This window comes from Suricata suricatta, chromosome 9 (assembly GCF_006229205.1).
Source record: "Suricata suricatta isolate VVHF042 chromosome 9, meerkat_22Aug2017_6uvM2_HiC, whole genome shotgun sequence".
In the NCBI taxonomy this organism is placed as follows: domain Eukaryota; kingdom Metazoa; phylum Chordata; class Mammalia; order Carnivora; family Herpestidae; genus Suricata; species Suricata suricatta.
The window spans coordinates 113,970,722-113,994,903 of NC_043708.1; the positions used below are offsets into that span (position 1 = coordinate 113,970,722).

At 37.8% G+C, this 24,182-nt stretch overlaps 1 protein-coding gene across 3 annotated transcripts in view; it reads left to right on the plus strand.

Annotated features, from left to right (window-relative positions):
• HERC2 (HECT and RLD domain containing E3 ubiquitin protein ligase 2) overlaps positions 1 to 24,182 on the plus strand; it is a 295,601-nt gene that overhangs the window by 223,196 nt on the left and 48,223 nt on the right. For all 3 annotated transcript variants that reach the window (XM_029953017.1, XM_029953018.1, XM_029953019.1), the window contains exons 60-70: positions 322 to 412; positions 716 to 893; positions 1,081 to 1,162; positions 1,246 to 1,417; positions 2,177 to 2,321; positions 3,062 to 3,287; positions 10,271 to 10,442; positions 11,176 to 11,365; positions 11,903 to 12,043; positions 16,691 to 16,882; positions 19,884 to 20,037. In XM_029953017.1, the coding sequence (XP_029808877.1) occupies positions 322 to 412; positions 716 to 893; positions 1,081 to 1,162; positions 1,246 to 1,417; positions 2,177 to 2,321; positions 3,062 to 3,287; positions 10,271 to 10,442; positions 11,176 to 11,365; positions 11,903 to 12,043; positions 16,691 to 16,882; positions 19,884 to 20,037 (1,743 nt within the window). The remainder of the gene's footprint in view (positions 1 to 321; positions 413 to 715; positions 894 to 1,080; positions 1,163 to 1,245; positions 1,418 to 2,176; positions 2,322 to 3,061; positions 3,288 to 10,270; positions 10,443 to 11,175; positions 11,366 to 11,902; positions 12,044 to 16,690; positions 16,883 to 19,883; positions 20,038 to 24,182) is intronic.

Genomic DNA, 24,182 nt, shown 5'->3' on the forward strand with positions numbered 1-24,182 from the left:
ATGCATATGATAATTTGCCTAATCATAAATGTACTTATTTTTACTTTTTTTCCATCTGAATCTTGATCTTGTATACTTAACAGGAACCCCATTATTAAATGGTACTGTTTTCTTCTTCATTGCAAGTAAAATTCTTTCTAGGATTTCAACTTTGTAGTTTAATAGAAGTTCACTTACTTTAGTATTTGTCACCCTGAAATGTTGATCCTATCTACTCATTTATTCAGCATATACTCATTGAACACATACTACATGCCAGGCAGAGTAAGTAATTATACTGTGAGCTAACTTTGGCAGCCCATATCTGTGTGGATGTTGCAGGTGGCCGGCATGCTACAGCTTTAACTGTTGACGGGAAAGTGTTTTCCTGGGGTGAAGGTGACGATGGCAAACTTGGACACTTCAGCAGAATGTAAGAGTATTTTCTTCATTACTTTCTAGAAGAAACTGTTACTGATAATAATAATGAACATCTTTTGGTAGTTATTTTTGCAGAAAATTAAAGAAGACAGTTCATTTTTGAAAATGGAACTTAAAAGATACATTTGTTAAAAATATCTGTGCATGTGATTTGGCCTCACATAATCTGTTTTAATGTTTGATAGTTGATCTACAGATGTTGTTCGACTAAATGCCGATCAGTGTAGATGTTCTTTTTTTTCTTCTTTAAAATGACTTGATTAATTTTAGGGAATATTATTTTATCTTGTTTTAGGAACTGTGACAAGCCACGGCTTATAGAGGCCCTGAAAACCAAGCGTATCCGGGATATTGCCTGTGGCAGCTCACATAGCGCAGCCCTCACATCCAGCGGGGAGCTGTACACCTGGGGCCTCGGAGAGTATGGCCGGTTGGGACATGGGGATAATACAACACAACTGAAGCCCAAAATGGTGATTATACACATTTTTGTTGCTTACAGAAAGCTTACCATCTGCTGATTTCAAGAGAAGATAAGCTTCAAGTATAGGAAAGTTCACAAAGACGCATGCAAAATTAGCTCTGAGTCTGTGGAAAAAATTTCCCTTGTTTTTTTTAGTTCCTGTGCTTGATTCTGTTTTTAAATTTGTAATTGAGTAGGTCAAAGTCCTTCTTGGTCACAGAGTAATCCAAGTTGCATGTGGAAGTAGAGATGCACAGACCTTGGCTCTGACTGATGAAGGTGAGCTCCTGCCTGACTCTATGTTTCTGGGTGGGTAGGAACATCATGAATGCTGGCCTAAAGTATGTATTTTTTAAATCTAGGTTTGGTATTTTCCTGGGGTGATGGTGACTTTGGAAAATTGGGCCGAGGAGGAAGTGAAGGCTGTAACATTCCCCAGAACATTGAGAGACTGAATGGGCAGGGTGTGTGCCAGATTGAGTGTGGAGCTCAGTTCTCCTTGGCTCTCACCAAGTCAGGAGTGGTGTGGACGTGGTACGTAACTCCCTGTCAACCATCAATGTGTCTGTGTTCATGTGAGATGGTGGTGGACCTCCGCCCTGTGCCCCATGCCTACCTTGGAAGGGTGGTTAAATCTTCATTTTCTTAATCATCCAGGCATCTTTGTTCTTTTATTTATTTCAGTTAGAGTTAGTGACAATATTATAATAAATTTCTCATTGTAACTTGGTCATTTGGAAAAGAACAGTAGAGAAATTTTAGCTCAGCTTGTCTTTCCTGTTTGGATGAAGTTTATGTAGAGTGTTTCTTCTTTCTTTCTTACCATGCCAAAAGCCTTGTGGTTGAATGGACAGAAAGCAGTTTTTTTAAATTTTTCTGATCCTGAAAAAGTTCACATCTATCTTGTGAAAGCTTATTTTATTAAATTTAAAAGCAGCGGGGCACCCCGCTGGCGTTGTGACAGTGTGATGGGCCTTTGCTTGAGTATTATGACTCAGAGGTAGCTTTGGGAAGAATTAGACCTGAGAGGACTTTGAAAAAAGCATTTGAATGCTTCAAACTCTTTATATAAAACCTACATCAGTAACTTAAGTGTTGTACAATACACATTAAGGATCTTACTATAGAAGTATTGAATTAACTTGAATTAATGATCTACTGTTTTATAACATAATTTAAGAGACCTTGGGCACTTAGTATGATGTTAATGAGCTGGTTTTAATGGGTGTTTTCCTCTGGAACATTGCCAGATGATAACCATATATTAAAATGTACCTGTTAACCTTCTTGCAGGGGGAAGGGGGATTACTTCAGGTTGGGCCATGGCTCTGATGTGCATGTGCGGAAGCCACAGGTGGTGGAAGGGCTGAGAGGGAAGAAGATTGTGCATGTGGCCGTCGGGGCCCTGCACTGCCTAGCAGTCACAGACGCAGGGCAGGTAAGCTGAGGGGACAAGTCCTTGTATCAGAAATGTAACTCATGCTGAAATGAAATGAGTTAAAAAAGTGTAACTCATGATGAGATGAAATGATGAAGAACCACGAGGATGGGCTGTGCCTATTTTGTTCCTGTGTGTATCTGTCCAGTTGTCAGCATGGGCAGGGCACCCAGTAAAGAATTGTTGACTAACGTGTTACAAAGTAGTGGGCTTTCCTGCTCTAAAATCCACCTGTCAGTGTGAAACGATATTGTCATTGAAGGTACTCGTACTGCTAAGGTGCTAACAGTGTTTTACTTTAGAAATTGATAGCTGATGAAGAGATATATGTACATTATTTTAGAAATAAAGTCATTCATGACAAGTATTATCATTCATGACAGGCTCATGAATGTTTTAAAAATTCATTTCTGACAACAAATTAGCATACTTGTTTAATCAAAGTGACTCAAAAGTAATTATTCCTTCTAATTCTGTAAAGTCAATAAATGAATTACTGGAAAAGTGAACATATTGTTTTTGATCACTTTTCTTTGCAAAATAAGGGAAAAAATAAGTATTGAACCTTATTGAACCTTATTGAAGAGGACACTTTCCCTGCTTCCTAAAACAAAACCAAATAGATGAATATATTGAATTGATATTAAGTAGACATTTATAGTCATTGAAAATAATTTTGAAGTAAATTTAGACAAAATGTTTGAAATGTTGAAAAATTCTGTTTTTGTTCCCTTTAACAGGTATATGCGTGGGGGGATAATGACCATGGCCAACAGGGCAATGGCACGACCACGGTTAATAGAAAGCCCACGCTTGTGCAAGGCTTAGAAGGCCAGAAGATCACACGAGTGGCGTGTGGGTCTTCACACAGTGTGGCATGGACTACTGTTGATGTAGCAACACCCTCTGTCCACGAACCTGTCCTCTTTCAGACTGCAAGAGACCCTTTAGGTGCTTCCTATTTAGGTAACACAAAATTGTTTTTAGCATGAGATCCTTCTGTATGGTATAGCAACATTATAGATAGAATAATAAGACCACCAGATTAGAGGTTGTAGCACTGTGTTAACTGCATTCTGAACCAAGGTCACAAAATAATCATTGTACTCTGATTTTTGCATGCTGGAATGAAAATTTTAAAAGAAAGTATTGATGCTGATTATATTATGATCAGGTCCACTCTGGCAGTGCTGTATAATAGTTGCTTGACACATGTAAGCACTGTGCTGGGCTACTTGGTATTTTCAACAGCTCTATTCAGGTATAATCAACAAACCATACATATTTAAAGTGTAGTTTCCATGAACGTTGACATGTGTACACCTATGAAAGCAGACAGTCAAGGCACTTGACAGGCACTGCAGTCAAGATTAGTGAACAAAAAGATCTATTCTTTGTGCCCCTTCTCAGGTTTCCTTCCTCCCACAACCATTGTCTTGTCTTCCGACACTATTTATAGGTTTGCATTTTTTAGAGTTTTATATAAATGGAATCTGACCCGTCTGGCAGGTAGGTCGACGCAGGTCCTGAGGGAGGGGGTGAGAATGGGGTAGGGCAGGGAGCACAGAGAATGGAGGCAAGACAAAGTCTCTGATCAAGCCTCGTTTATTGAGAGAATACACACATCTTATAAAGGGTAGAAGGCGGGAAGCAAGGCAGCTGATCTAGGTCGGTTGCTAGGAAACAGGGTCAAGTGATAAAGGGGAATCTGAAACTGCAATTTCAATACGGCGCCTGAGGGGTCGATAAGAAAGCCCAGACTGGCTGTCTCCAGCGCTGAGCTGGGGAGTGACACTGCCCTGCCTGCAGGCGGCTGATCTTTGTTCTTCTGGCAGCTCCCCACAGGAATCATGCAGTAGATATTTTTAAAATCTCACTTTTTTCATTCAGCATACTTATTTTGAGATTCATCCATGTTGCATGTATCAGTAATTCATTCCTATTTATTGTTGAGTGATATTTCACTTATGGATATACTTTAATTAGTTATTTGTTACCTGTGGTGACCTCCTCCATATTTTTGTCTATACTTGGTTTGGTCAGTCTTTATAATTTTAGCCTAGATTTGTGTAGATATATAGTGATATCTCATTGTGGTTTTACTTGGCATTTCACTGATGACTAATGACGTTGAACATAATGTTTATTTACTTTCCAAATACGTGTTTTGTTGTAGTGTCTATTCCTGTCTTTTGCCTATAGTTAAAATCAGGTTGTTTCTTATGATCAAGTTTTGAATGTTCTTTATATATCTGGATCCAAGTCTTTTGTCAGATATGTGGCTTGCACATATTTTCCTGCAGTATGGCTTATCTTCTGATTCTCTTCACAGATGAATTTTTAAAAGCACAGATTTTTAATTTTGATAAAATCCAGTTGATCCATTTTTTAAAATAGATCATACGTTGGGTGTTATATCTAAAAAAAACCTTTATGTACTCAAGGTCATAAGATTTGTTCCCTGTGTTTTCATATGTAAGTTCTTTAGTTGGAGATATTTAGGTCTATGTTTGATCTTGAGTTAAATTCTATATATTGTATGAGATATGCATTGAAATTCTTTTTTGGAGGCATGTGTGTGAATATCCAGTTGTTTTAGTTCCATTTATTGAAAAAACTAGTCTTTCACTGTTGCTTTTTGCACCTTTGTCAGAAATCAATTGGCTGTGTATGTGTGGATCTATTTCTGGATTGTCAATTTTGTTTTGTTGACTTATTTTTGTATTTTGATGCCAATACCACATTGTTTTGATTCCTGTTACTTTATAAAAGATTCACGTGCAGGCTGTGGTAATTCTTTAGCTTCCTTCTTTCTCAGATGCTCTTTAGAGTATTGGAATCAGCTTGACAATTTTTATAAAATAGCCTGCTTGGGATTTTGATTGCATTGACTATGAATCAGGACATCTTTATAATACTGAATCTTCTAATCCATGGATGTAGCATTTCTTTCCATTTTTTAAGGTCTTTAATTTTTCTCAGCAATATTTTATAGTTTCACTTTGTAAGTCATGTGTATCTTTGTCATTTTTATCCCTGAGTATTGTACATTATTAATACTGTTATAAATAACATTTGAAAATTATTTTTGTTCCTTGTGTATTATCTAGAAATACTCAAGTTGGTACTTTCTAGTATATAGAAATACAGTTGATTTTTTTTAAGGCAACTTCATCTTTATTTATTCTAATAGAAATGTATTGTTTTCTCCTCTGTCACTCATGAGGGGATATTCAGTCTCCAACACCATCAGCTTTTACAATTGTCGAAATGTGGTCTTTTGGCTTCACCATTTATTAGCTGCATAAACTGGGGCAAGATCCTGAGCATTCCTGTGTGCTGTTTCTTTTTCTGAGGTAGATGAAACTGGGGCTTGACTGCAGTCTTGTCTTCTTCAGTTATATTAATTAGGGGGTCCTTGTGGGGTCTGATTAACTTAGAACTCTTTTCATGTCACATTATGTGTGTTACATTTTGACATTGCCTTTTCCCATCAGCACAATACTGTGGAGAGTCATCCATGTTGTATGTTTCAGTAATTCATTCCTTTTATCACTGAGTACTCTTCCATGGTTTTAACTATTCACACACTGAGGGACATTTGGATTATTTTTAGTTTTAGGCTATTACAAATAAAACCTGTATGAATATTCACATATAGATGTTTGAGTCTGTCTTCCATATCTGGGATAACCCCCCTTGGTTTTGAAGCTTTTTGATTTTTAAAAAATTTTCTCTGTTGTTTATCTGCTTTTAGCTGTCCTCATCTTCATTTGTTCGTTCTTTAGGTTTGCTTTATGTTTATTTTGCTATTTTTTGTCTAGTTTCTTGATCACCTAATTGATTTGAGATCTTTTGTTTTTCCTAATGTAAACTTTTAGTACTGTAAATTTTCCTCTCAGCACCACTTTAGCTATAGCTCACAAATTTTGAAATGTTATATTTTTTTTCATTCACTTTTACGTATTTAAAAAACTCCCTTTTAAGGTGTGTTTTGTCTTATGGGTTATTCTTTTGTACTTTGTTAGATTCAGTTTGCTAAAAAACAAAATTTAAGAACCTTTATCTCTTTGTTCGTGATAGATAGTGGTCTGTACTTCTCTAATACTGTCTCTGTCTGGTTTTGGTATCAGGGTCAGGGTAATGCTGACCTCATAGAATGAAGTGGTAAGTGTTCCCTTTTCATTTTCCTTTTAAAATTGTGTATAATTGGCACTCTTTCAACAGAATTCATTAATGAGGGCATCTGGGCGTAGTGTTTTCTTTGAGGGGATTCTTTTTGTTTTTTAACCACAAGTTTAATTCCTTTAATGGATACAAGGCTATCTCTTTCTTTTCTAGTAAGATTTATGCCTTTGATGGAAATTGTCCTTTCATCTAAGTTGTTGAATTTATTGGCAGTATTGGTTTATTTTCCTTTTAATATTTGTGGAATCTGTAGTGATGTCATTTCTTTCATTCCTTATATTGGTAACTGTATCTTCTCTTCCCAGTTCATCTAGAGGTTTATCAGTTTTACTAATTTTTTCAAAGAGCAAATTTATAGTTCTCTTGATTTTTCTCTGTTGTTTTTCTCTTTTCTGTTCTACTGATGTCTGCTCTAATCTTAATTTATTTCTTTTCCTTTTGGTTTAATTTGTTCTGACTTCTTATTTTAGAAGCTTAGGTCACTGATTTAGGATCTTCCTACTTTTCATATGGAGCCATTTACTTTATTCTCCTTATTTGACTTTGTTATTATTCTGTCAAATATCTTCTTTATCCTTTAGCTTTGAAGTTTTTTGTTTTTAAAATCTAATTTGTCCCATATTAATATAGCCATTCCAGTTTTCTTTTGATCAGCGCATATAAACTGTGCTATTCCATGCACTGTGACATACTATATCTTTTTCGTCCTTTTCCTTTTAACCTATTGTGTCCTTATATTGAAAGAAGCTTCCTTGGGGCGCTTGGGTGGCTCAGTCAAACATCCAACATCAGCTAAGGTCATGGTTTACGGTTCATGGGTTCGAGCACCCTGTGTTTCCCTCTTTGCCCCTCCCCCACTCATGCTTGCTTGCTCTCTCTCAAAAGTAAACATTAAAATAAATTTTAAAAAATGTTTAATGTTTATTTTTGAGAGACAGAGACAGAGTGCAAGTAGGAGAGGGGCAAATAGAGAGGGAAAAACAGAATCTGAAGCAGGCTCCAGGCTCCAAGCTGTCAGCACAGAGCTCAATGTGGGGCTTGAACCCAAAGACTATGGGATTATGACCTGCATTGAAGTATGACACTCACCAGACTGAGCTACCCAGGTGCCCAAACATTAAAATTTTTTTTTAAATAAAAGAAGCTTCCCTTTGCAACATACAATTGAATGTTGCTTCTTAAAATTTGCTCTGATAGCCTCTAATTGGGGGTATTTGGTCCACTTACATTTAATATGATTATTAATGTACTTGTTTTAAATCTATCATCCTGTTAATTTATTTTTAATCAATCCTCATTGTTCATTGCTCTCCTTTTGCCTTCCTTTGAATTACTTTTTATATTTTTTCTCCTTTGTTTTCTAGGATTGCTAACTTGCTATGTTATTTTAGTGATTGTTGTAGGGTGTATTATACACCTTTAACTTAGTATAATCTACCTTTAGGTCTTATAACATTTCACATATAGTATATGAATCATATAACAGTATATTCTGTTTTTTCCCTCCCAGCCTTTGTGCTATTGTTGTCATATTTCTGTCTGTGTTGTAAACATCACAGCATTTTAAAATTACTTTATTTACTAAAAACTTTTTTTTAATATTTATTTTTGAGGAGGGAGAGACAGAGCATGAGCAGGGGGGTGGGCAGAGATAGAGGGAGACATAAAATCTGAAGCAGGCTCCAAGCTCTGAGCTGTCAGCACAGAGCCCGATGTGGGGTTTGAACTCTCAAACTGTGAGATCATGACCTGATCCAAAGCCAGACTCTTAATTAACTGAGCCACCCAGGTGTCCCTAAAATTAATATGCTTTAAACATTAAGTTATCTATTCAAATGGTTTAAATAATAAGAGCAAATGTCTCTATATTTACTGATGTAGTTGCCATTTTCAGGGTTCTTCATTCCTTTGTGGAAACTTATGTTTCCATCTTGCATTATTTTCCTTCTACTTGAAGGGCTTCCTTTTTTATGTTTTGTGGTGTAGATGTCCTGGGGATTTTTCCTTTCAGCTCTTAATGTCTGAATTAGTCCATTATTTTACTTCATTTTTGCAACTTATTTTAGCTGGGTATAGAATTCTAGATTGACTGTTTTTTTCTTTAAGCACTTTAAAGAAGACACACTGTTTTCTAGCTAGCATTGTTTTAATTGAGAATTTGCTGTTCTGTATATAATGTGTGTTTCTTCTCAGGCTGTTTTAAGATTTTATCCCCTGATTTTGAGCAATTTGATTACAATGTACCTTGTTATAGTTATCTTGATGGTTCTTGTGCTTGTGCTTCTTGGATCTTTGGGTTTATAATTTTAATTAGATCTGGAAATTTTTCATTCACTATTTCTTCAAAAAACTTTTTTTCTGTACCTTTCTCTTTCTCCTCTTTTGGGAATTCTGATTATATATTAGGTCTCTTGAAGTTGTTCCACAGGTAATTGATGTTCTGTTCATTTTTTGCTTTCTTTTCTCCTCAGTTTCATTTTGCGTAGCTTCCATTGCTGTGTCTTCATATTCACTAGTCTTCATTTTCTACTGTGCTATTTTAATCTAAGACATTGAAGTTTCCTCTCTAGACATTTGGTTTGAGTATTTTTATATCTAATATATTTCCCTTTCCCCTTTTGAACATATATAATATAGATATAATAAGTGTTTTAATTTACATCTCTGCTGATTCTGACATCAGTTCTGGGTTGTTTAGATCCATTGATTTTTCTTATTATGTATGAATTGGGTAGCATTTTCCTGTCTTCCTGCCTATCTGGTAACTTTTAGTTAGATACGATACATTGTGAATTTTACTCTAGATGTTGCTGAAGATTTTTGTAGGTTTGTAAATCTTCCTGAGCTTAGATACAGTTAAGCTACTCTGAAACATTTTGTTCCTTTTGGGTCTTTGTTTTGGATTTGTTTAGTGGCTTCAGACCTCTTACTAGTCTGGGGCTGATTATTCTCTACCACTGAGACAAGATCTGCTGAGTACTCTACTTAGTGCCTAGTGAATCATGAGGTCTTCCTGTCTGATGGGAGCAAGTACTATACTTGCCCTTCTACATTTTTCTACGTTGTGTACTGGGTCTCCACTCCTTTCATGTAGTTCCTTCTTTGACTGTAGGAAGTTTCCTCTCATGTAGGTACCCATCACCTTTTGCTGCATCCTTAGCTGAATGAGGTTACCTGCACAACTCCAGAGCACTATCTGGGCAATTCTCTCCTCTCTGCTTCTGTTCTGTGAACTCTGACTACATTGGCCTCCCTGACTCTGAGGTCTGTCCCCTTTACTAACATAGACCACTGTTATCCACTTGGTTCCCTTCCCTTGGCTAAAGCCTGTGAATTGTTTGGGCTGTGATGACCTGGAACATGTGTCCAGTAAGACTACTTATTGATGAACATCTTGCCTTCTCTTCATTGTTTTGTATTATTTTTTGTTTTGCATTTTGATGGTAAGTAAATACAGGTAGTTATTGTATTTTCATAGCACATATATATGTTATAAATGGATTTAGCAAAAATATCCCTTTTTTGCAGTTATAGCAAAACTTTGATGAAAATAGCTTCTTTTTAGAAGTATAGATAAATAGATTGTTGTTGTTTTTGATTTTGGTTTTACTCCAGGAGACCATTAATGAACCTAATACTTGGTCTATGAAATAGAAAAATGCAGATTGCAGTGTGTTTTAGAACTACATTGAAAGGTCAAATAGGAATAGAGCAAACTCTGATCTTTAAAATTGAACCCAGATTTTATTTTCCTTTTTCAGGTGTGCCTTCAGATGCTGATTCTTCTGCTGCCAGTAATAAAATTAGTGGTGCAAATAATTCTAAGCCAAACCGCCCTTCTCTTGCCAAGATTCTTCTGTCATTGGATGGAAATCTGGCCAAACAGCAGGCCTTATCTCATATACTTACAGCATTGCAAATCATGTATGCCAGGTAGGCTTGTTGGCTAACTTTTGAAATCTGCAGCTATGTAAACTTTGGGTTTTCATATTTTTGTTTGATCGTTTCTAGGAGAATGTTGTGGTGTTATCTTTAAATACTGTTTGAGGGATGAGATTGATATGAATTGATATGTACTGATACGAAGATGCAGTAATGTGTAAGACCACTGGTCATCTTCTTCACTCAAACACTTGATAAGGCAAAGTTGTGATAATACTATCTTTCCAACATTTTGCTGCTATTTTCTTAGTCTCAGTATTTGCCCATCTATCATGGTTGTGGACCTGATGAGTAGAAATAAATTACATAGGAAAATTAATTTTAGACTAAGGCCTGACTCTGTCACTGAGAAGACATTTAGTCTTTGCAGCTTTGTGTGAAGCACCTTTCGTACACAGCTCTTAGTAAACAAAAAAGTATCCTCAGCCTCTAACAATAACCCTAGAAGATTTCTCAGGGAAATCTGGAGGTTTATTCTTTTCTGATTTTTATGTTTGGTGTTTTTTCACCTATCATAATTGTGGTCATTCAAATAAATAAGATCTTAAGTAAACTTTTTAGCTTTTAGCTGATGAATATTAGTTATTATTTTCCCAAAACTCCTTTATATGCATCCTATTAAAATGAGGGCATAATTCAGTAAGGGCTTGTTCCCACTCCTGACTCTTCTGACCTGCAATGGTGAAGGGCAGTTCACCATAGGCCTGGCTTTGTCTCCTGACAGAGATGCGGTGGTTGGGGCCCTCATGCCAGCTGGAATGATCGCCCCAGTGGAGTGTCCCTCATTCTCCTCCTCGGCACCTCCTTCTGATGTGTCTGCAATGGCCAGTCCTGTGAATGGAGAGGAATGTGTACTGACTATTGATATTGAAGACAGACTGAGTCCAAATTCATGGCAAGAAAAGAGAGGAGAGGTAAAAACAAATAGTAAAGCAATAAAGCAACATTAGCTCAAAAAGAAAATGGTAGCTATTTTGTGTCTAGAAGAATATAAGTCATTCTTCCACTAATTCAGGCTTTTGTGCCTACTTCTGTGATTTTTGGCTTGGATTAGAAAATATTTTATTTAACAAGGATCTTTTTAGTGCTTAAATGGAAATAGGTTTATTCTTTTAAAAAGTTGCTAAATGCAAATCCATAGTCCTTTACCTGCAATTCTAACACCTTAAAGCTTAAATTTTAGGGAAAAACCCAACTTGAAGAGACATGAGCTCATTTTAATCTTCGTGTGACCATTGTGAATATTAGTAGGTTTTCATGGGAGTATGAATGTGCTTGACTTTGCAGCGTTGCCCTGTACGCCCTGGCGCTGGTGATGTAAGGACCTCACTAACCTCTATAATATCTTGGACATTCCAGATGACCCAAGGGATGATCAGACTTTTTGAAGTTGTGTGGAAAGTATGCCATGTTGCTGAATTTTTCCTTTCCTTATATACTTTTTAAATTAGATGATCTCTTCTGAGGATGCCGTGACCCCCTCTGCAGTGACCCCATCTGCTTCCTCAGCTTCTTCAAGACCATTTATCCCAGTGACGGATGACCCAGGAGCTGCTAGCATCATTGCAGAAACTATGACAAAAACCAAAGAGGTCAAAGGGCTTTCTTCTTTAACATTTTATTTGGAAACAATCTTAAATGTACACAGAAGTTGGAGAAGTAGTACATAGAAATACAACACATTTGCTTCCATATACCATTCATCTAAGTTCTCCAGTTGTTGGCATTTCTGAACCATTGGTGGGGAGCTGTAGGGCACAATTCCCATTCATCCTTAAGGGTCTAGTGTGTATTTCCTGAGTGTCAGGGCATTAACACTGATCCAGAATTGCTTTTTAATCCATAATCAGATATTTGCTCATTGTCCTAATAGTATCTTTTATAGGTCTAGAACCCAGCTCAGGGTTGTGTGTTGTCTCTTAAGTACTCAATATGGAACATTCTTTAGTCTTTCATTTTGACTGAAGCACCACAGGAAAGATGTAAAGTTCTTTTCATTGCATCTCGCTGGGGTATGTGCAGTGTTGATTTGCTGCATTACTGGCAATGTTAATTCTTATTACTTGGTTAAAGAGTGTCTGCCAGTTTTCTCTACCAGAAGTTAATAAGATTGTATTAGTAAGTATTCATGGGGAGATATTTTGAGACTGTAAATACCTGTGAGTCCCTTGTTCTGCATCATATTTTTACCCACTAGTTTTTAGTATCTGTTGATGCTTCTAGCTGAATCCATTACTACTGTGTAGTTGTCAAATGGTGACAGATTTCAGATTTCATCATTCCTTTTCGAATATATTGTTGCTGTTGTTCTGTGAGAAGTTCCCTTCTCATCTTTGTCTGTCTATGATGGTATAAAGTAGGATGGGATCCTACTTTACTCAAATAATAACATACATTGCTATCCTCATTTGACACCCAAATTGTCCTAGACTTGGCCCTTGAGCATTTTGTGGCTGATTCATTTGTCCTGACATGTCCCCATAATTTTTTGAGCACTTCTTTACTTTTTGGCACAACAGTATGTTATGGACTTATTTTTCATTTGCTCTGCTCTGGCTCTAGAATCATTCATTTTTCCAAGGATCCCTGGTTCCTTTTAGTGGATCATAGAATTTAGAAACAAGATCTGGAAACTTGGCAATTGAATGCTATCAGATGTTAGTGGTTTACCCCTTCTCAGCAAACATGCATGCATCTGAACACTTTTTTCTTCTCCCGCATCTTATCTTTATGATAAACACTATGAGGAGCTCCTGGGTGTCTCAGTCAGTTAAGCCTTCCACTCTTGATTTCGGCTCAGGTCATGGTCTTGCAGTTAATGAGATCAAGCCCCATGTCAGGCTCTGTAATGGTACCTTGGAGCCTGCCGGGGATTCTGTCTCTCCCTCTCTCTGCCCCTCCCCCACTTGTACACACACAGTCTCTCAAAATAAGTAAACAAAAACAACAAAAAACCCTCAGCAAAACCACGAGTAGTTCAAACCACCATTTTCAGTTTATAATAAACCAACCAAAAAACTATTTTCAGTATCATTCCAACACACAGGGTTTATCTTTGCTCTGTCTCTGGGTTTGTTTTTGTTGTTGTTGTTGTTTTTGTTTTTGCTCTGTCCCTGTTTTTGAACTGTATAATCCTTTTATTTGTTGCTGAATTGATTTCCTATTTTGTTGAGTGTTTTTATACCTGTATTCATAAAGGATACTACTGATCTGTAGTTTTCTTCTGATCTCTGCCTGGTTTGTGTATCTGAGTAATACCAGCCTTACTGGAATGTGTTAGTGTTCTTTTTTCTTGGTGTTTTTTTTTTTTTTTTTTTTTAAAGACTGGTTTGAGGGGTCAGTGTTAGTTATTCTTTAGCTATTTAGTAGAATTTTATCTGTCCCTTTAACATGTTCTCATAATTTTTTTAGTGTTTCCTTGCTTTCTGGCACAACACACTGTTCTAGGCTCAGCAAAATGATTTATTCTCCAGCCCAGAAATCAAATGTTTCTCTAGGAAGTCTTGGTTCTTTTTAGTGGAGAATACTATTTAGAAAGCAAGATCTGGGCTTTTGTGTCCTCATTTAAGGTGAGGTGTTGATGTTCTCAAGCTTACTTAGTGGACAGAACTAGGGAATAAAGGTGTATATATATATATATATATATATACAATAGATATGTATCCTTATATATATTTCAGCATATACCTGCATATCTTGAAAAACACTGGTTCACAACAGTACAACCAATTTTAATACCTGCACAGGATTTGTTCCTCTTTTCTCCTTCTCTGTATTTATTAACTCTCCTCTCTGAAAGTGCGAATCCTGATTCTGTTATTGGCAATTTATTTATTTCCTTTTAAGTAGCCAGCTTCCTACTTTGGCTGCCACACCTGCCCCACATGGATACCCTCCATGCACAGCTTCTGACACTCAAAACCAGTGTGACTTTTGCAGGCATGACTTCTCAACTGCTTGATTTGTGACCTCTTCCTCATCTCCCAAGCTGGCTTGCCAAAGCAGGGACCCCTTCTGTTTTGCATGGCTTTGTCACACCAGCCACCCCCACATGTGGACCCCCTCCCCAGCCCACTTAGGTACTCCCTATGTTGAGCCATCTTACCCTGCTCACACTCTCTCCCTTTCCAGCATATCTGCTTTGGGGACTGACCAGGCCCGCAGGTCCGTCAACACAGGTCCTGAGAGAGGGAGTGAGAATTGGGGGGCAGGGGGCACAGAGAATGGAGGCAAGACAAAGTTTCTGATCAAGCCTCAGTTTATTGAGAAAAAACATTCATCTTATAAAGAGCAGAAAGCACAGGTCAGTTGCTAAGAAACAGGGTCACATGAAGGGGCTAGGGTAAAGAAAAGAAAACAGAAGCCGCAGTTTTAGCACAGTGTCTGAGGAGCCGATAAGAAAGTCCAGCCAAGCTGTCTCCGGCCTTGAGCTGGGAGTGATAACACTGTCCAGCCCTGCAGGTGGCTGATCTTAGGTCAAGGCACACATCTCTTCCCCTGCTGCTCTTCTGGCAGCTCTCCACAGGGGACAAACATGGATTTTTTTCTTTTAAATTTTAAGTTTTTGCTTAAATTCCAGTTAGTTAACAGTATAATATTAGTTTCAGTTATAAATGATAGTGATTCAACCTTTCCATTCAACACCTGGTGCTCATCAAGCAAGTATACTCCTTAATCCCATCACCTATTTAGCATTATTTTCAATTACATTTGGAACTCTTGATTTATTATGCTATTACTACTGGCAAAAATATGTCCCATGGAAATTATTCATAACCATCTGTGGTAATAAAAATATTGCCATTTATAAATTAGGTGTCTAGATTTAGCTTCTCATACTTCACAGTCTCCTAGGGTGAGGGTTTAATGCAGAAATCCTGAATTATATAAAATCTTTGCTTTTAGGTAGAAGAGGGATTTCTTTTCTACCAGTTTATTTAGGGGACATATGCATTATTCAGATTATACCCCTTAATTCCTATCATTTCAGTTTTAGTTTGCTTCATAAATTATGGAAAAATAATTTTCATATTAGTATTAGGTTAGTATTAATCACATGTTAATATATTCCACTGAATGCTTTTACTGCTCTTCAGTGAGTGAGATTCTGGAATGTCATCATTTCTGATGAACTTCACTGAGCAGGGTCCATTTCCTTAAAGGGAGAAACTGTGTTCCTAGCTCAGAGAGATATGGTGTCTAAGGCAATGGTATTTGCACATTGGATGTGTCACATTTTCCTTAGGTTTCCTATGTAGGTCTTGTGCTTCCTGTATCTCATTTGTTTTTCTAGAAAGAGTTGGCACTAGTTTTGGTGAGATCCAGAAAGCAGGAGAAGAGGAGAAGCAGATTTGGGATCTTGTTCTTTCAATGATGAGCCAGACTGTGCCTGGGGAACTAGAAGGTCCTGTGTCTCAGTGATTTCCATTCCCTCTATGTTCAAAAGCTGTGGAATTTCCTACCTTTGATGGCTCCTTGTTCCTTCCTATAAGTCCAACTGCACTACTAACCCCCAGGAGACTCTTAGGTGTTGGATAGTACCCTGTGAGTTAGCAGTCCTGGATAGGACATCCTCATGAGGTCAGAGGGCAGGTAGTGATGCTGCCACAGGCAAGTAAGTGTCTCCTTTCCCCGGCTACAGAGAAGAGAGAGGTAAATGATGACAGGTGTGGTATGTTCTAGCTGAAATACTGTGAATGAGAAGTAAAAGGTGAATATCTATTTTCATTTTCAAAGAACCCAAGGACCAAGAGATTACGGATAATGTGTTACATGCCAGCAACAAGTAACTTTAAAGTGAATTAGAGATTCTAGGATAGAATTATGTAGGGGATATAGGCAAAATTTGCAAAAGTACAAATTAGTTGATAGAAAATTCCCAAGCATATCTTATGAATGGGGGGGGTTGTAAATTATATATGGTATGACTTCATTCCAGGCTGTCCACCTATGATATGAACTTAGTCACAATATAAATTGTCATTTATTTATAGTTTATGCATGCCATTTCACAGATATTATCAGTGTTTTGTACAATAGTTAATTGGTCTTGAAAGCATAGTACATGGTGGTGGAAATTTTAGAGGTTTGTCCTTTTTTTAACCTGGAATTTCATGGTCTTAAAGGCCTCATAAATTCCCGTACTCATTAGTAGTAGTTGTGTATCCTTTGAGTTTATGGGTAAACTGGTGAGTGTATCATAATGTATCATTCCTCATTTTAATTGTTGGACTTTTTAGGATGTTGAAAGCCAAAATAAAGCATCAGGCCCAGAACCTCAGTCCTTGGATGAATTCACCAGTCTCCTGGTTGCGGATGACACTCGCGTCATGGTGGACTTGCTCAAGTTGTCTGTGTGCAGCCGGGCAGGGGACAAGGGCAGGGACGTGCTGTCAGCTGTGCTGTCTGGCATGGGTACCGCATACCCACAGGTGAGCCATGTGATAGGTGCCATGGGCTCCTCTCTGAGGGAAATGCTACTGTTGACATCACACCTTCTCTCATGCTCGATTTTATTCTAGCATATAGCAGTTTAGAAGGACCCCTTGTAAACAAGCCTTTTCTCTGTCATGTGTGCTGCGGTTGTCCTCATTGTGTCTTCTGACATCATTTCGGTATTTTTTGCCGTTTAGAAATTTCTAATTTTTATGAAGTTGGATGTTCCAGTTTTTTTCATTGATGGCTTCTGGATTTTATATCATACTATAAAAATGCTTACCTACATGACATTAAAGAAAATTTCCCAAGTGTCTTCTAATTATTTTTATTATTTTATTTATTATATTTACATTTTTGAGCCATCTTGATATAAGGGATAAATAAGGGATCCAACTTAATTTTTTCCTATATGGCAAACTTGTCTGACAACCATTTATTGAATAATCCTTCCTTTTCCCAATGATTTGAAAACCTTTTTAATCAGATTTTAAATTTCTGCATATATTTGGGTCCATTTATGGACTCTTCTGTTCCATTAACCTCTTTTTTGTCTAATACCACAGTGTTTTAACTACTATACTTTAAAATAGTTTGGTTTTTTAAAATTTTTTATGTCTTTTGTTTTATTTTTGAGAGAGAGAGACAGAGAGTGAGCTGGAGAGGGGCAGAGAGAGACACACACACACAGAATCTGAGCAGGCTCCAGGCTCTGAGCTGTCAACACAGAGCCTGACACAGGGTTCGAACCCACAGACTGTGAGATCATGACCTGAGCCAAAGTCGGACGCTTAACCAACTGAGCCACCCAGGTGCCCCTAAAATAGTTTTAATAGTTGATAACATGGGGTCCAACAAGATTTTCTACTGTGGTGGCTAGCTGAGCCATCTGGTATAGTGGTTTCTAGTCACATGTTCCTGTTGACCACTTGATGACTAGTGCACCTGAGGACCTGAAGTTTTCATTTTATTTAGCTTTAACAAATTTAAATTTGTATAATCACACGTGGCTAGTTTAGGATATAAAGTCAGTATCATATCAGTACATCTTAGAAATTGGATTCATTAGTCCTAAAATTTTTTGGCTTCCTAAGGACTCTTATTTATCAATGGTCTTCTTCTGCCTTTTCAGAACTGGCCGTGTCCAGGAGTCTGATGCTATGGGCTCTGTACAGAAATGTAACCTGTATTTCTCTAGGCCCCATATCACTGCTGCCCAAATGAGAAAGTACTTAAGTATGGATGAGTGGTCTTGAAAACCTAGTAAATGATTTGGTAGTTAGTAAATTAAATGGTTTGAGGCTTGTTATTCCTTAATCATATTCAGGAAGAACAGGAGGTAGGTTTCCTACGTTTTAGTTTTTCAAGGGAAGGTACTTGGCATAATTCTGAGAGACTGAATCAAGATGAATTGTGACAAGCAAAAGCTTATTATTATTATTATTATTATTTTACAAGTTTTTGCATTTGTAAGAGGAAAGGATATGAATGAGGACATGGATTTAAAGTAATAATGCCCAGCATTTGTTACACACATACCTGCCAGGCCTGGTTCTGAGCGCATTCTCAGTATAGATGATAGGTATTCTCTGTTTACAGGTGAGCAGACTGAGGCTCTGAGAGGTTGTCCATTGGCTCATGGACACTCAGGTTGCTGGTGGGTGGGAGAAATGGGGCTGGACCCCAAGTGCTCTGAGGGAAGTGCCACATCTGTGATGCCTGTGTCACCCTCTTCTTGTTGACCTCTCCTGGGGAAATGGTGGGATTTTCAGAGGAAGATTGTGAAGCCCAGAAAACGCTGGTGGACTGTGTGATAGCTGTTTGATGGTACCAACATGTGTGTCTCGGTGACCCACACCAGGTTCAAGGGGAAACAGAAGACAATAGGATTGTCTTCAGACTATCTTGACCAGGGGTAAGATGCTAGTCCTATGTCCCCCTGACCTAATATTTGGGACTCTTAAAAGAGATGTTTGCATTTATAGTCCTGTTACCTAGATAGCAGTGATATTAGTTTGTCATTAATAGAACTATTTACTCAGCTCATCTGTTTGTTATCTACATATGAGGAAAAATAGAGGGGGGAAAATAATTTATTCCAGAGAAGTATGGAATAGAAATAGTTTTTTCCCTAAATTAAAAAAATTTGCAGGTTCTTACTGCTATAATAACATATTCTTATTTATTTTTAAAAATAGAAATCAAAGAGTTTATAATCACCAGTATTTACCACTTCAGTGATGTGAATCTGTAAAATTTTTAAATGAAATAAGGATTGGGGAGCCTGGGTGGTTCAGTTGGTTAAGTGTCTGACTCTTCATTTGGAATCAGGTCATGATCTCGTGTTCACAAGTTTGAGCCTCACGTTGGGTTCTGTGCTAACAGTGAGAGCCTGCTTGAGATTTTCTCTCATCCTCTCTCTCTGCTCCTCCCCGGTGCATGTTCTCTCTCTCTCAAAAATAAATAAATAAACAATAAAAAATGAAATAGGGACATTATGGATTGTTGAGGGAAGATGGTATTGGCACTGACCCTTAAAGTCCTGGTTCAGGAGAAAACCCACTTATGTTTGTGTTTGTAGTTACTCATTTCAGGTACTATGCTGCTGTTTGGTCTGGGTGGCTCAATCGTTCCTCTCTATTTCTGCCCCCTCCTCCTTAACCCCCAAAGACTTCTAGGATCTTGGTCATTTTTATCACCTTTCTTCTGCTCCTTCCCTTGATATTTTTGTTCCTGAGGCAGACTTTTTGTCACTAGGACGTAACCTTGTCTTGGTATAAAAAACTGTTGTCATCACAGTTTTATCATTTGGCACATATTGAGTGTCATGTATGTGTCAGGCAGCTCCCAGTTACTTAAAAGGTTCACTACACCTCTGTGAGGTCTGTGCTATCTTGATTTTATAGGCAAGGGAACTAAGCCCTGACTTAAACGTCATTTATCAAATTCTGAGTCCTATCCTGGTGACCTGATCTGTGTCCCTGCTTCCTCCCCCAGGTGGCAGATATGTTGCTGGAGCTCTGTGTCACTGAGTTGGAGGATGTGGCCACAGACTCACAGAGTGGTCGCTTGTCCTCTCAGCCTGTGGTGGTGGAGAGTAACCATCCCTACACGGACGACACTTCCTCCAGTGGCACAGTGAAGATACCAGGTACTCAGTGCTGGCCCAGGGGGAGGAAGGAAGGCTCTCTGCCTGTAGAACAGCTTCATTTCTGTAATTGCATCAGAAGTAACCATTGCCATTTTATAGAAAAGAAGCTACAGCATTGCTTTAGAATTATTCTCCCCTACTTTTTAAAAATACTTTATTTTTTTCCAAAATAAACCTGATACAGAAAACCATGCAGAATGAATGTTTAGCTTAACAATGATCAGGTGTGGTTGCCTTAGTCACCAAAACTCAGATCTAGAAGTCCTGTGCCAATTTCCAGAAACTCTTCTTGTGTCCACATCAGTGATTACTGTTTTTACTTGGAGATAATGCTGACTTGTATTTCTGGGCAATTTCTGTTACCCAGGCATGCACCCACTTCTTAAGTCTTTCTAATTAATAGTTTCTATCTTTTAAGTTTCTTATTGTAATTTTAGATTTTTCCTTGATTTTCTTTTTCTTTATTTTTTTCAACAATTTACATGTTGAGGAACCTTGGCCTTTGACCCGTTGGGCTTCCCTGCAGCCTGGATTTGCATACTCCTTCTGCACTTCAGCCTATTCTTCATCCTTGTCTTTCTGCAAATTTGTCCTCATTCAGAGTTCCAAATAGTTCAGCCCCTTTGGCAAGACCATTGGTAGTTGTGTCCCTCTGCCTTATGTGATGTCAGCAGTTACGGATGCTCAGAGCTTAAGGCCATTAACCCATTGGGAGTTGCAAAATGGTGCTATTCTAATTGTTCCACTTCTTTTCCTATTTATTAACTGGAATATTTCTTTATAAAGGTATTTTCCCTCATCCTTTAGTTGGTTATCCAGGGGTGCTGTTTGCATAAGCAAAACTGCATTAAAAGCTTGAATTTTTCTTCTATTTATATTTTTTTCCATAATATTTTATTGTCAAACTGATTTCCATACAACACCCAGTGCTCTTCCCCACAAGTGCCCTCCTCCATCACCACCCCCTTTTCCCCCCTCCCCCTTCCCCTTCAACCCTCAGTTCATTTTCAGTATTCAACAGTCTCTCAAGTTTTGCATCCCTCTCTCTCCCCAACTCTGTTTCCCTCTTCCCCTCCCCCTAGTCTATTTATATTTTTAAGAGAATGAATTGATACCCTATCCTTCTTTGAAGGTGACCAGTTAGAGGTCTTTTCTTTTATATTATGATAAACTCATGGTTTTAAACACATGATGGACTTTAACTCAAATTATTCCATCTCTAGATATCAGGAATCTCTTCACTTTGTTCCAGCATGACATTGGTGATCCATTGATAACCTCTATGCAGTCTGGTATGACAAGATACTTTAGGATTTTCATATAGTTTCTGCCTCCACCTGGAATCTTCCTTGGTGTCTTTTAGTGGAGAAGGCATTTTAGGTTACTGGACTCTCATTGTTTCTAGACCTTTTCAGTAGACAGAGGTAGGAGGAATGGTTGGGCAGTCCTCTGACCTTTTTTTGAGTTCATACTGATACATTAGAGTCAAATTCAGAACTGCAGGGTTTCTATTAACCTCTTATGTTACCTCTGTGTTTTCTTCTATACTGAAACTCTTGTTTAGATAGGAGATGACAGAATTATAATATCTAACAATTATTCATTTGCTTTATTTCACATTATACAGAAACAAGGGACTAAGGAAACAAATCTAATATAAACAAACATGAATATAATTCCTGAAAATAGCAAAAAAAGTTTTTGGCTTATTCTCTCTTCCTTCTCCCAACTTTATTAAAATGTGATTATACTATATCTACCAGAGCATAATAACCATTACATACCATGCTTCTATTTAATCTTTAGTCTTAGTTTTCTCTGTTTGATGCTCACTTCTAGTCCTTTGTCTCTCTCTTTTTTAAATTTTTATTCATTTTGAGAGAGAGAGCGAGAGAGAGAGAGAGCGCGCGCACGCAAGCAAGGGAGAGGCAGAGAGAGAGGGAGAGAGAGAATAAGCAGGCTCTGTGCCAACAGCTCAGATCATGTCATGGGGCTCAATCTCCTGAGCCATACCATGACCAGAGCCAAAATCAAGAGTGGTCGCTCAACTGACTGAGCCATCCAGGGGCCCTATCTCTTTTTTCTTTATGACTGTCTGAAGCTCACTCTCTAGTCAGTTCTTCAACAGGGCCCAGGATAGCAACTCTGGGATTGGCTTGTCCATGACTGTGCTCAAACTTGAAAATTAGGTTTGCTTGGTAGTCAATTTTTGGATCACGTATTCTTCCTCTGTGATAGTGGGATGGTGATAATCTGTTTTTCCACTTATATGTTGTGCTTTGTTTCAGTAATTTTACTAGAATATGTTTTCATAATGGTTATTATAGGTAATATTCACAGGTGGTATGTTCTTTAAAATGCAATTTCAGGTCTTCTGTATAACAACTTGTACTGTTTGTATCCATTATCCCTCTTTCATGGAAACATGATCATCGTGTGTTGGATACCTTTTAGAGTCCAATTTAACTGTTGCCTCTCTCAAATACTTCCTCCCTTTTTCTTTTTCTTTCTTTCCTCCTTCTGTTTGTTTTAAAGCACTGTCCATTGTGTTCATTTGCTCCCATGCCCTTTTCTAGTTTAGTCTATAATAAAATAAAAAATTTTTTTACTGAATTTAATATTTAAATTTAATATTTTGGTTCTCCTAATTTTAGGATATTTTTCTCACTTCATATTCAGTCTCTCAGCATTAAATTTATTAACTGTAAATTTTTCAAAAATGCCTTTATCAACTTGGTGCAGTTTCTTTTTTTTCTTTTTTTTAATTTAATAATTTATTGTCAAATTGGTTTCCATATAACACCCAGTGCTCTTCCACACAAGTGCCCACCTCCATTACCACCACCCCCTTCAACCCTCGATTCTTTTACAGTATTCAGTAGTCTCTCAGATTTTGTGTCCCTCTCTCTCCCCAACTCTCTTTCCCTCTTCCCCTCCCCTTGGTCCTCCATTAGGTTTCTCCTATTAGACCTCTGAGTGCAAACATATGGTTTCTGTCCTTCGCCTGACTTATTTTGATTAGCATGACACCCTTTATCCACTTTGCTACAAATGGCCAGATTTCATTCTTTCTCATTGCCATGTAATATTCCATTGTGTGTTTTATATATACATATACATACATACATATATATATATATATATACACACACACACACCCATCTTCTTGATCCATTCATCAAGTGATGGACATTTAGGCTCTTTCCATGATTTGGCTGTGTTGACAATGCTACTATGACATTGGGGTACATGTGCCCCTGTGCATTAATTAGCACTTCTATGTCCCTTAGGTAAATCTCCAGCAGTGCTATTGCTGGATCATAGGGGAGTTCTATTGCTAGTTTTTTGAGAAATTTCCACAGTGTTTTCCAGAGCGGCTGTACCAGTTTACATTCCCACCAACAGTGTAGGAGGGTGCCCATTTCTCCACATCCTCACCAGCATCTATATTCTCTTGATTTGTTCATTTTGGCCACTCTGACTGGCATGAGGTGGTATCTCAGTGTGGTTTTGATTTGTGTTTCCCTGATGCTGAGTGACGTGGAGCATCATTTCATGTGCCTGTAGGCCATCTGGATGTCCTCTTTGGAGAATGTCTCTCTGGGTCTTCTGCCCATTTCTTCACTGAATTATTCATTTTTTGGGTATGGAGTTTGGTGAGTCCCTTATAGCTTTTAGATACTGGCCCTTTATTTGATATGCCATTTGCAACTATCTTTTCCCATCCCATTGGTTGCATATTAGTTTTCTTGATTGTTTCCTTTGCAGTGCAGAAGCTTTTTATCTTGATGAAGTCCCAATAGTTCATTTTTATGACAAGTTTTTTAAATTCTTGATCTGGTATGTTGTCTAGATCTGCCTTGAGCAGTTCTGTGGCTGTGACTTCCTCCTGGAGGTTCTTCAGGGGAGAGTTCCTTCGTTTTGTCATTTTTGCTATTTTTCTGTCTCTTGTCACCTTTAGAGAGCTTGTTGAGCACTGCTTGCTGTGCCTTTGAATATTTTATTTCCCTACTCAGCAGTATTTGGGTCTCGCTGTCATGCACACTTTGGCTTGTTTCTTGGTGTAGCCCTAAGAAGGAAAACAGACAGACAAACACAGAGGGAACAGTAACACACAAACGCACAGACAAATCAAACAAACAAAC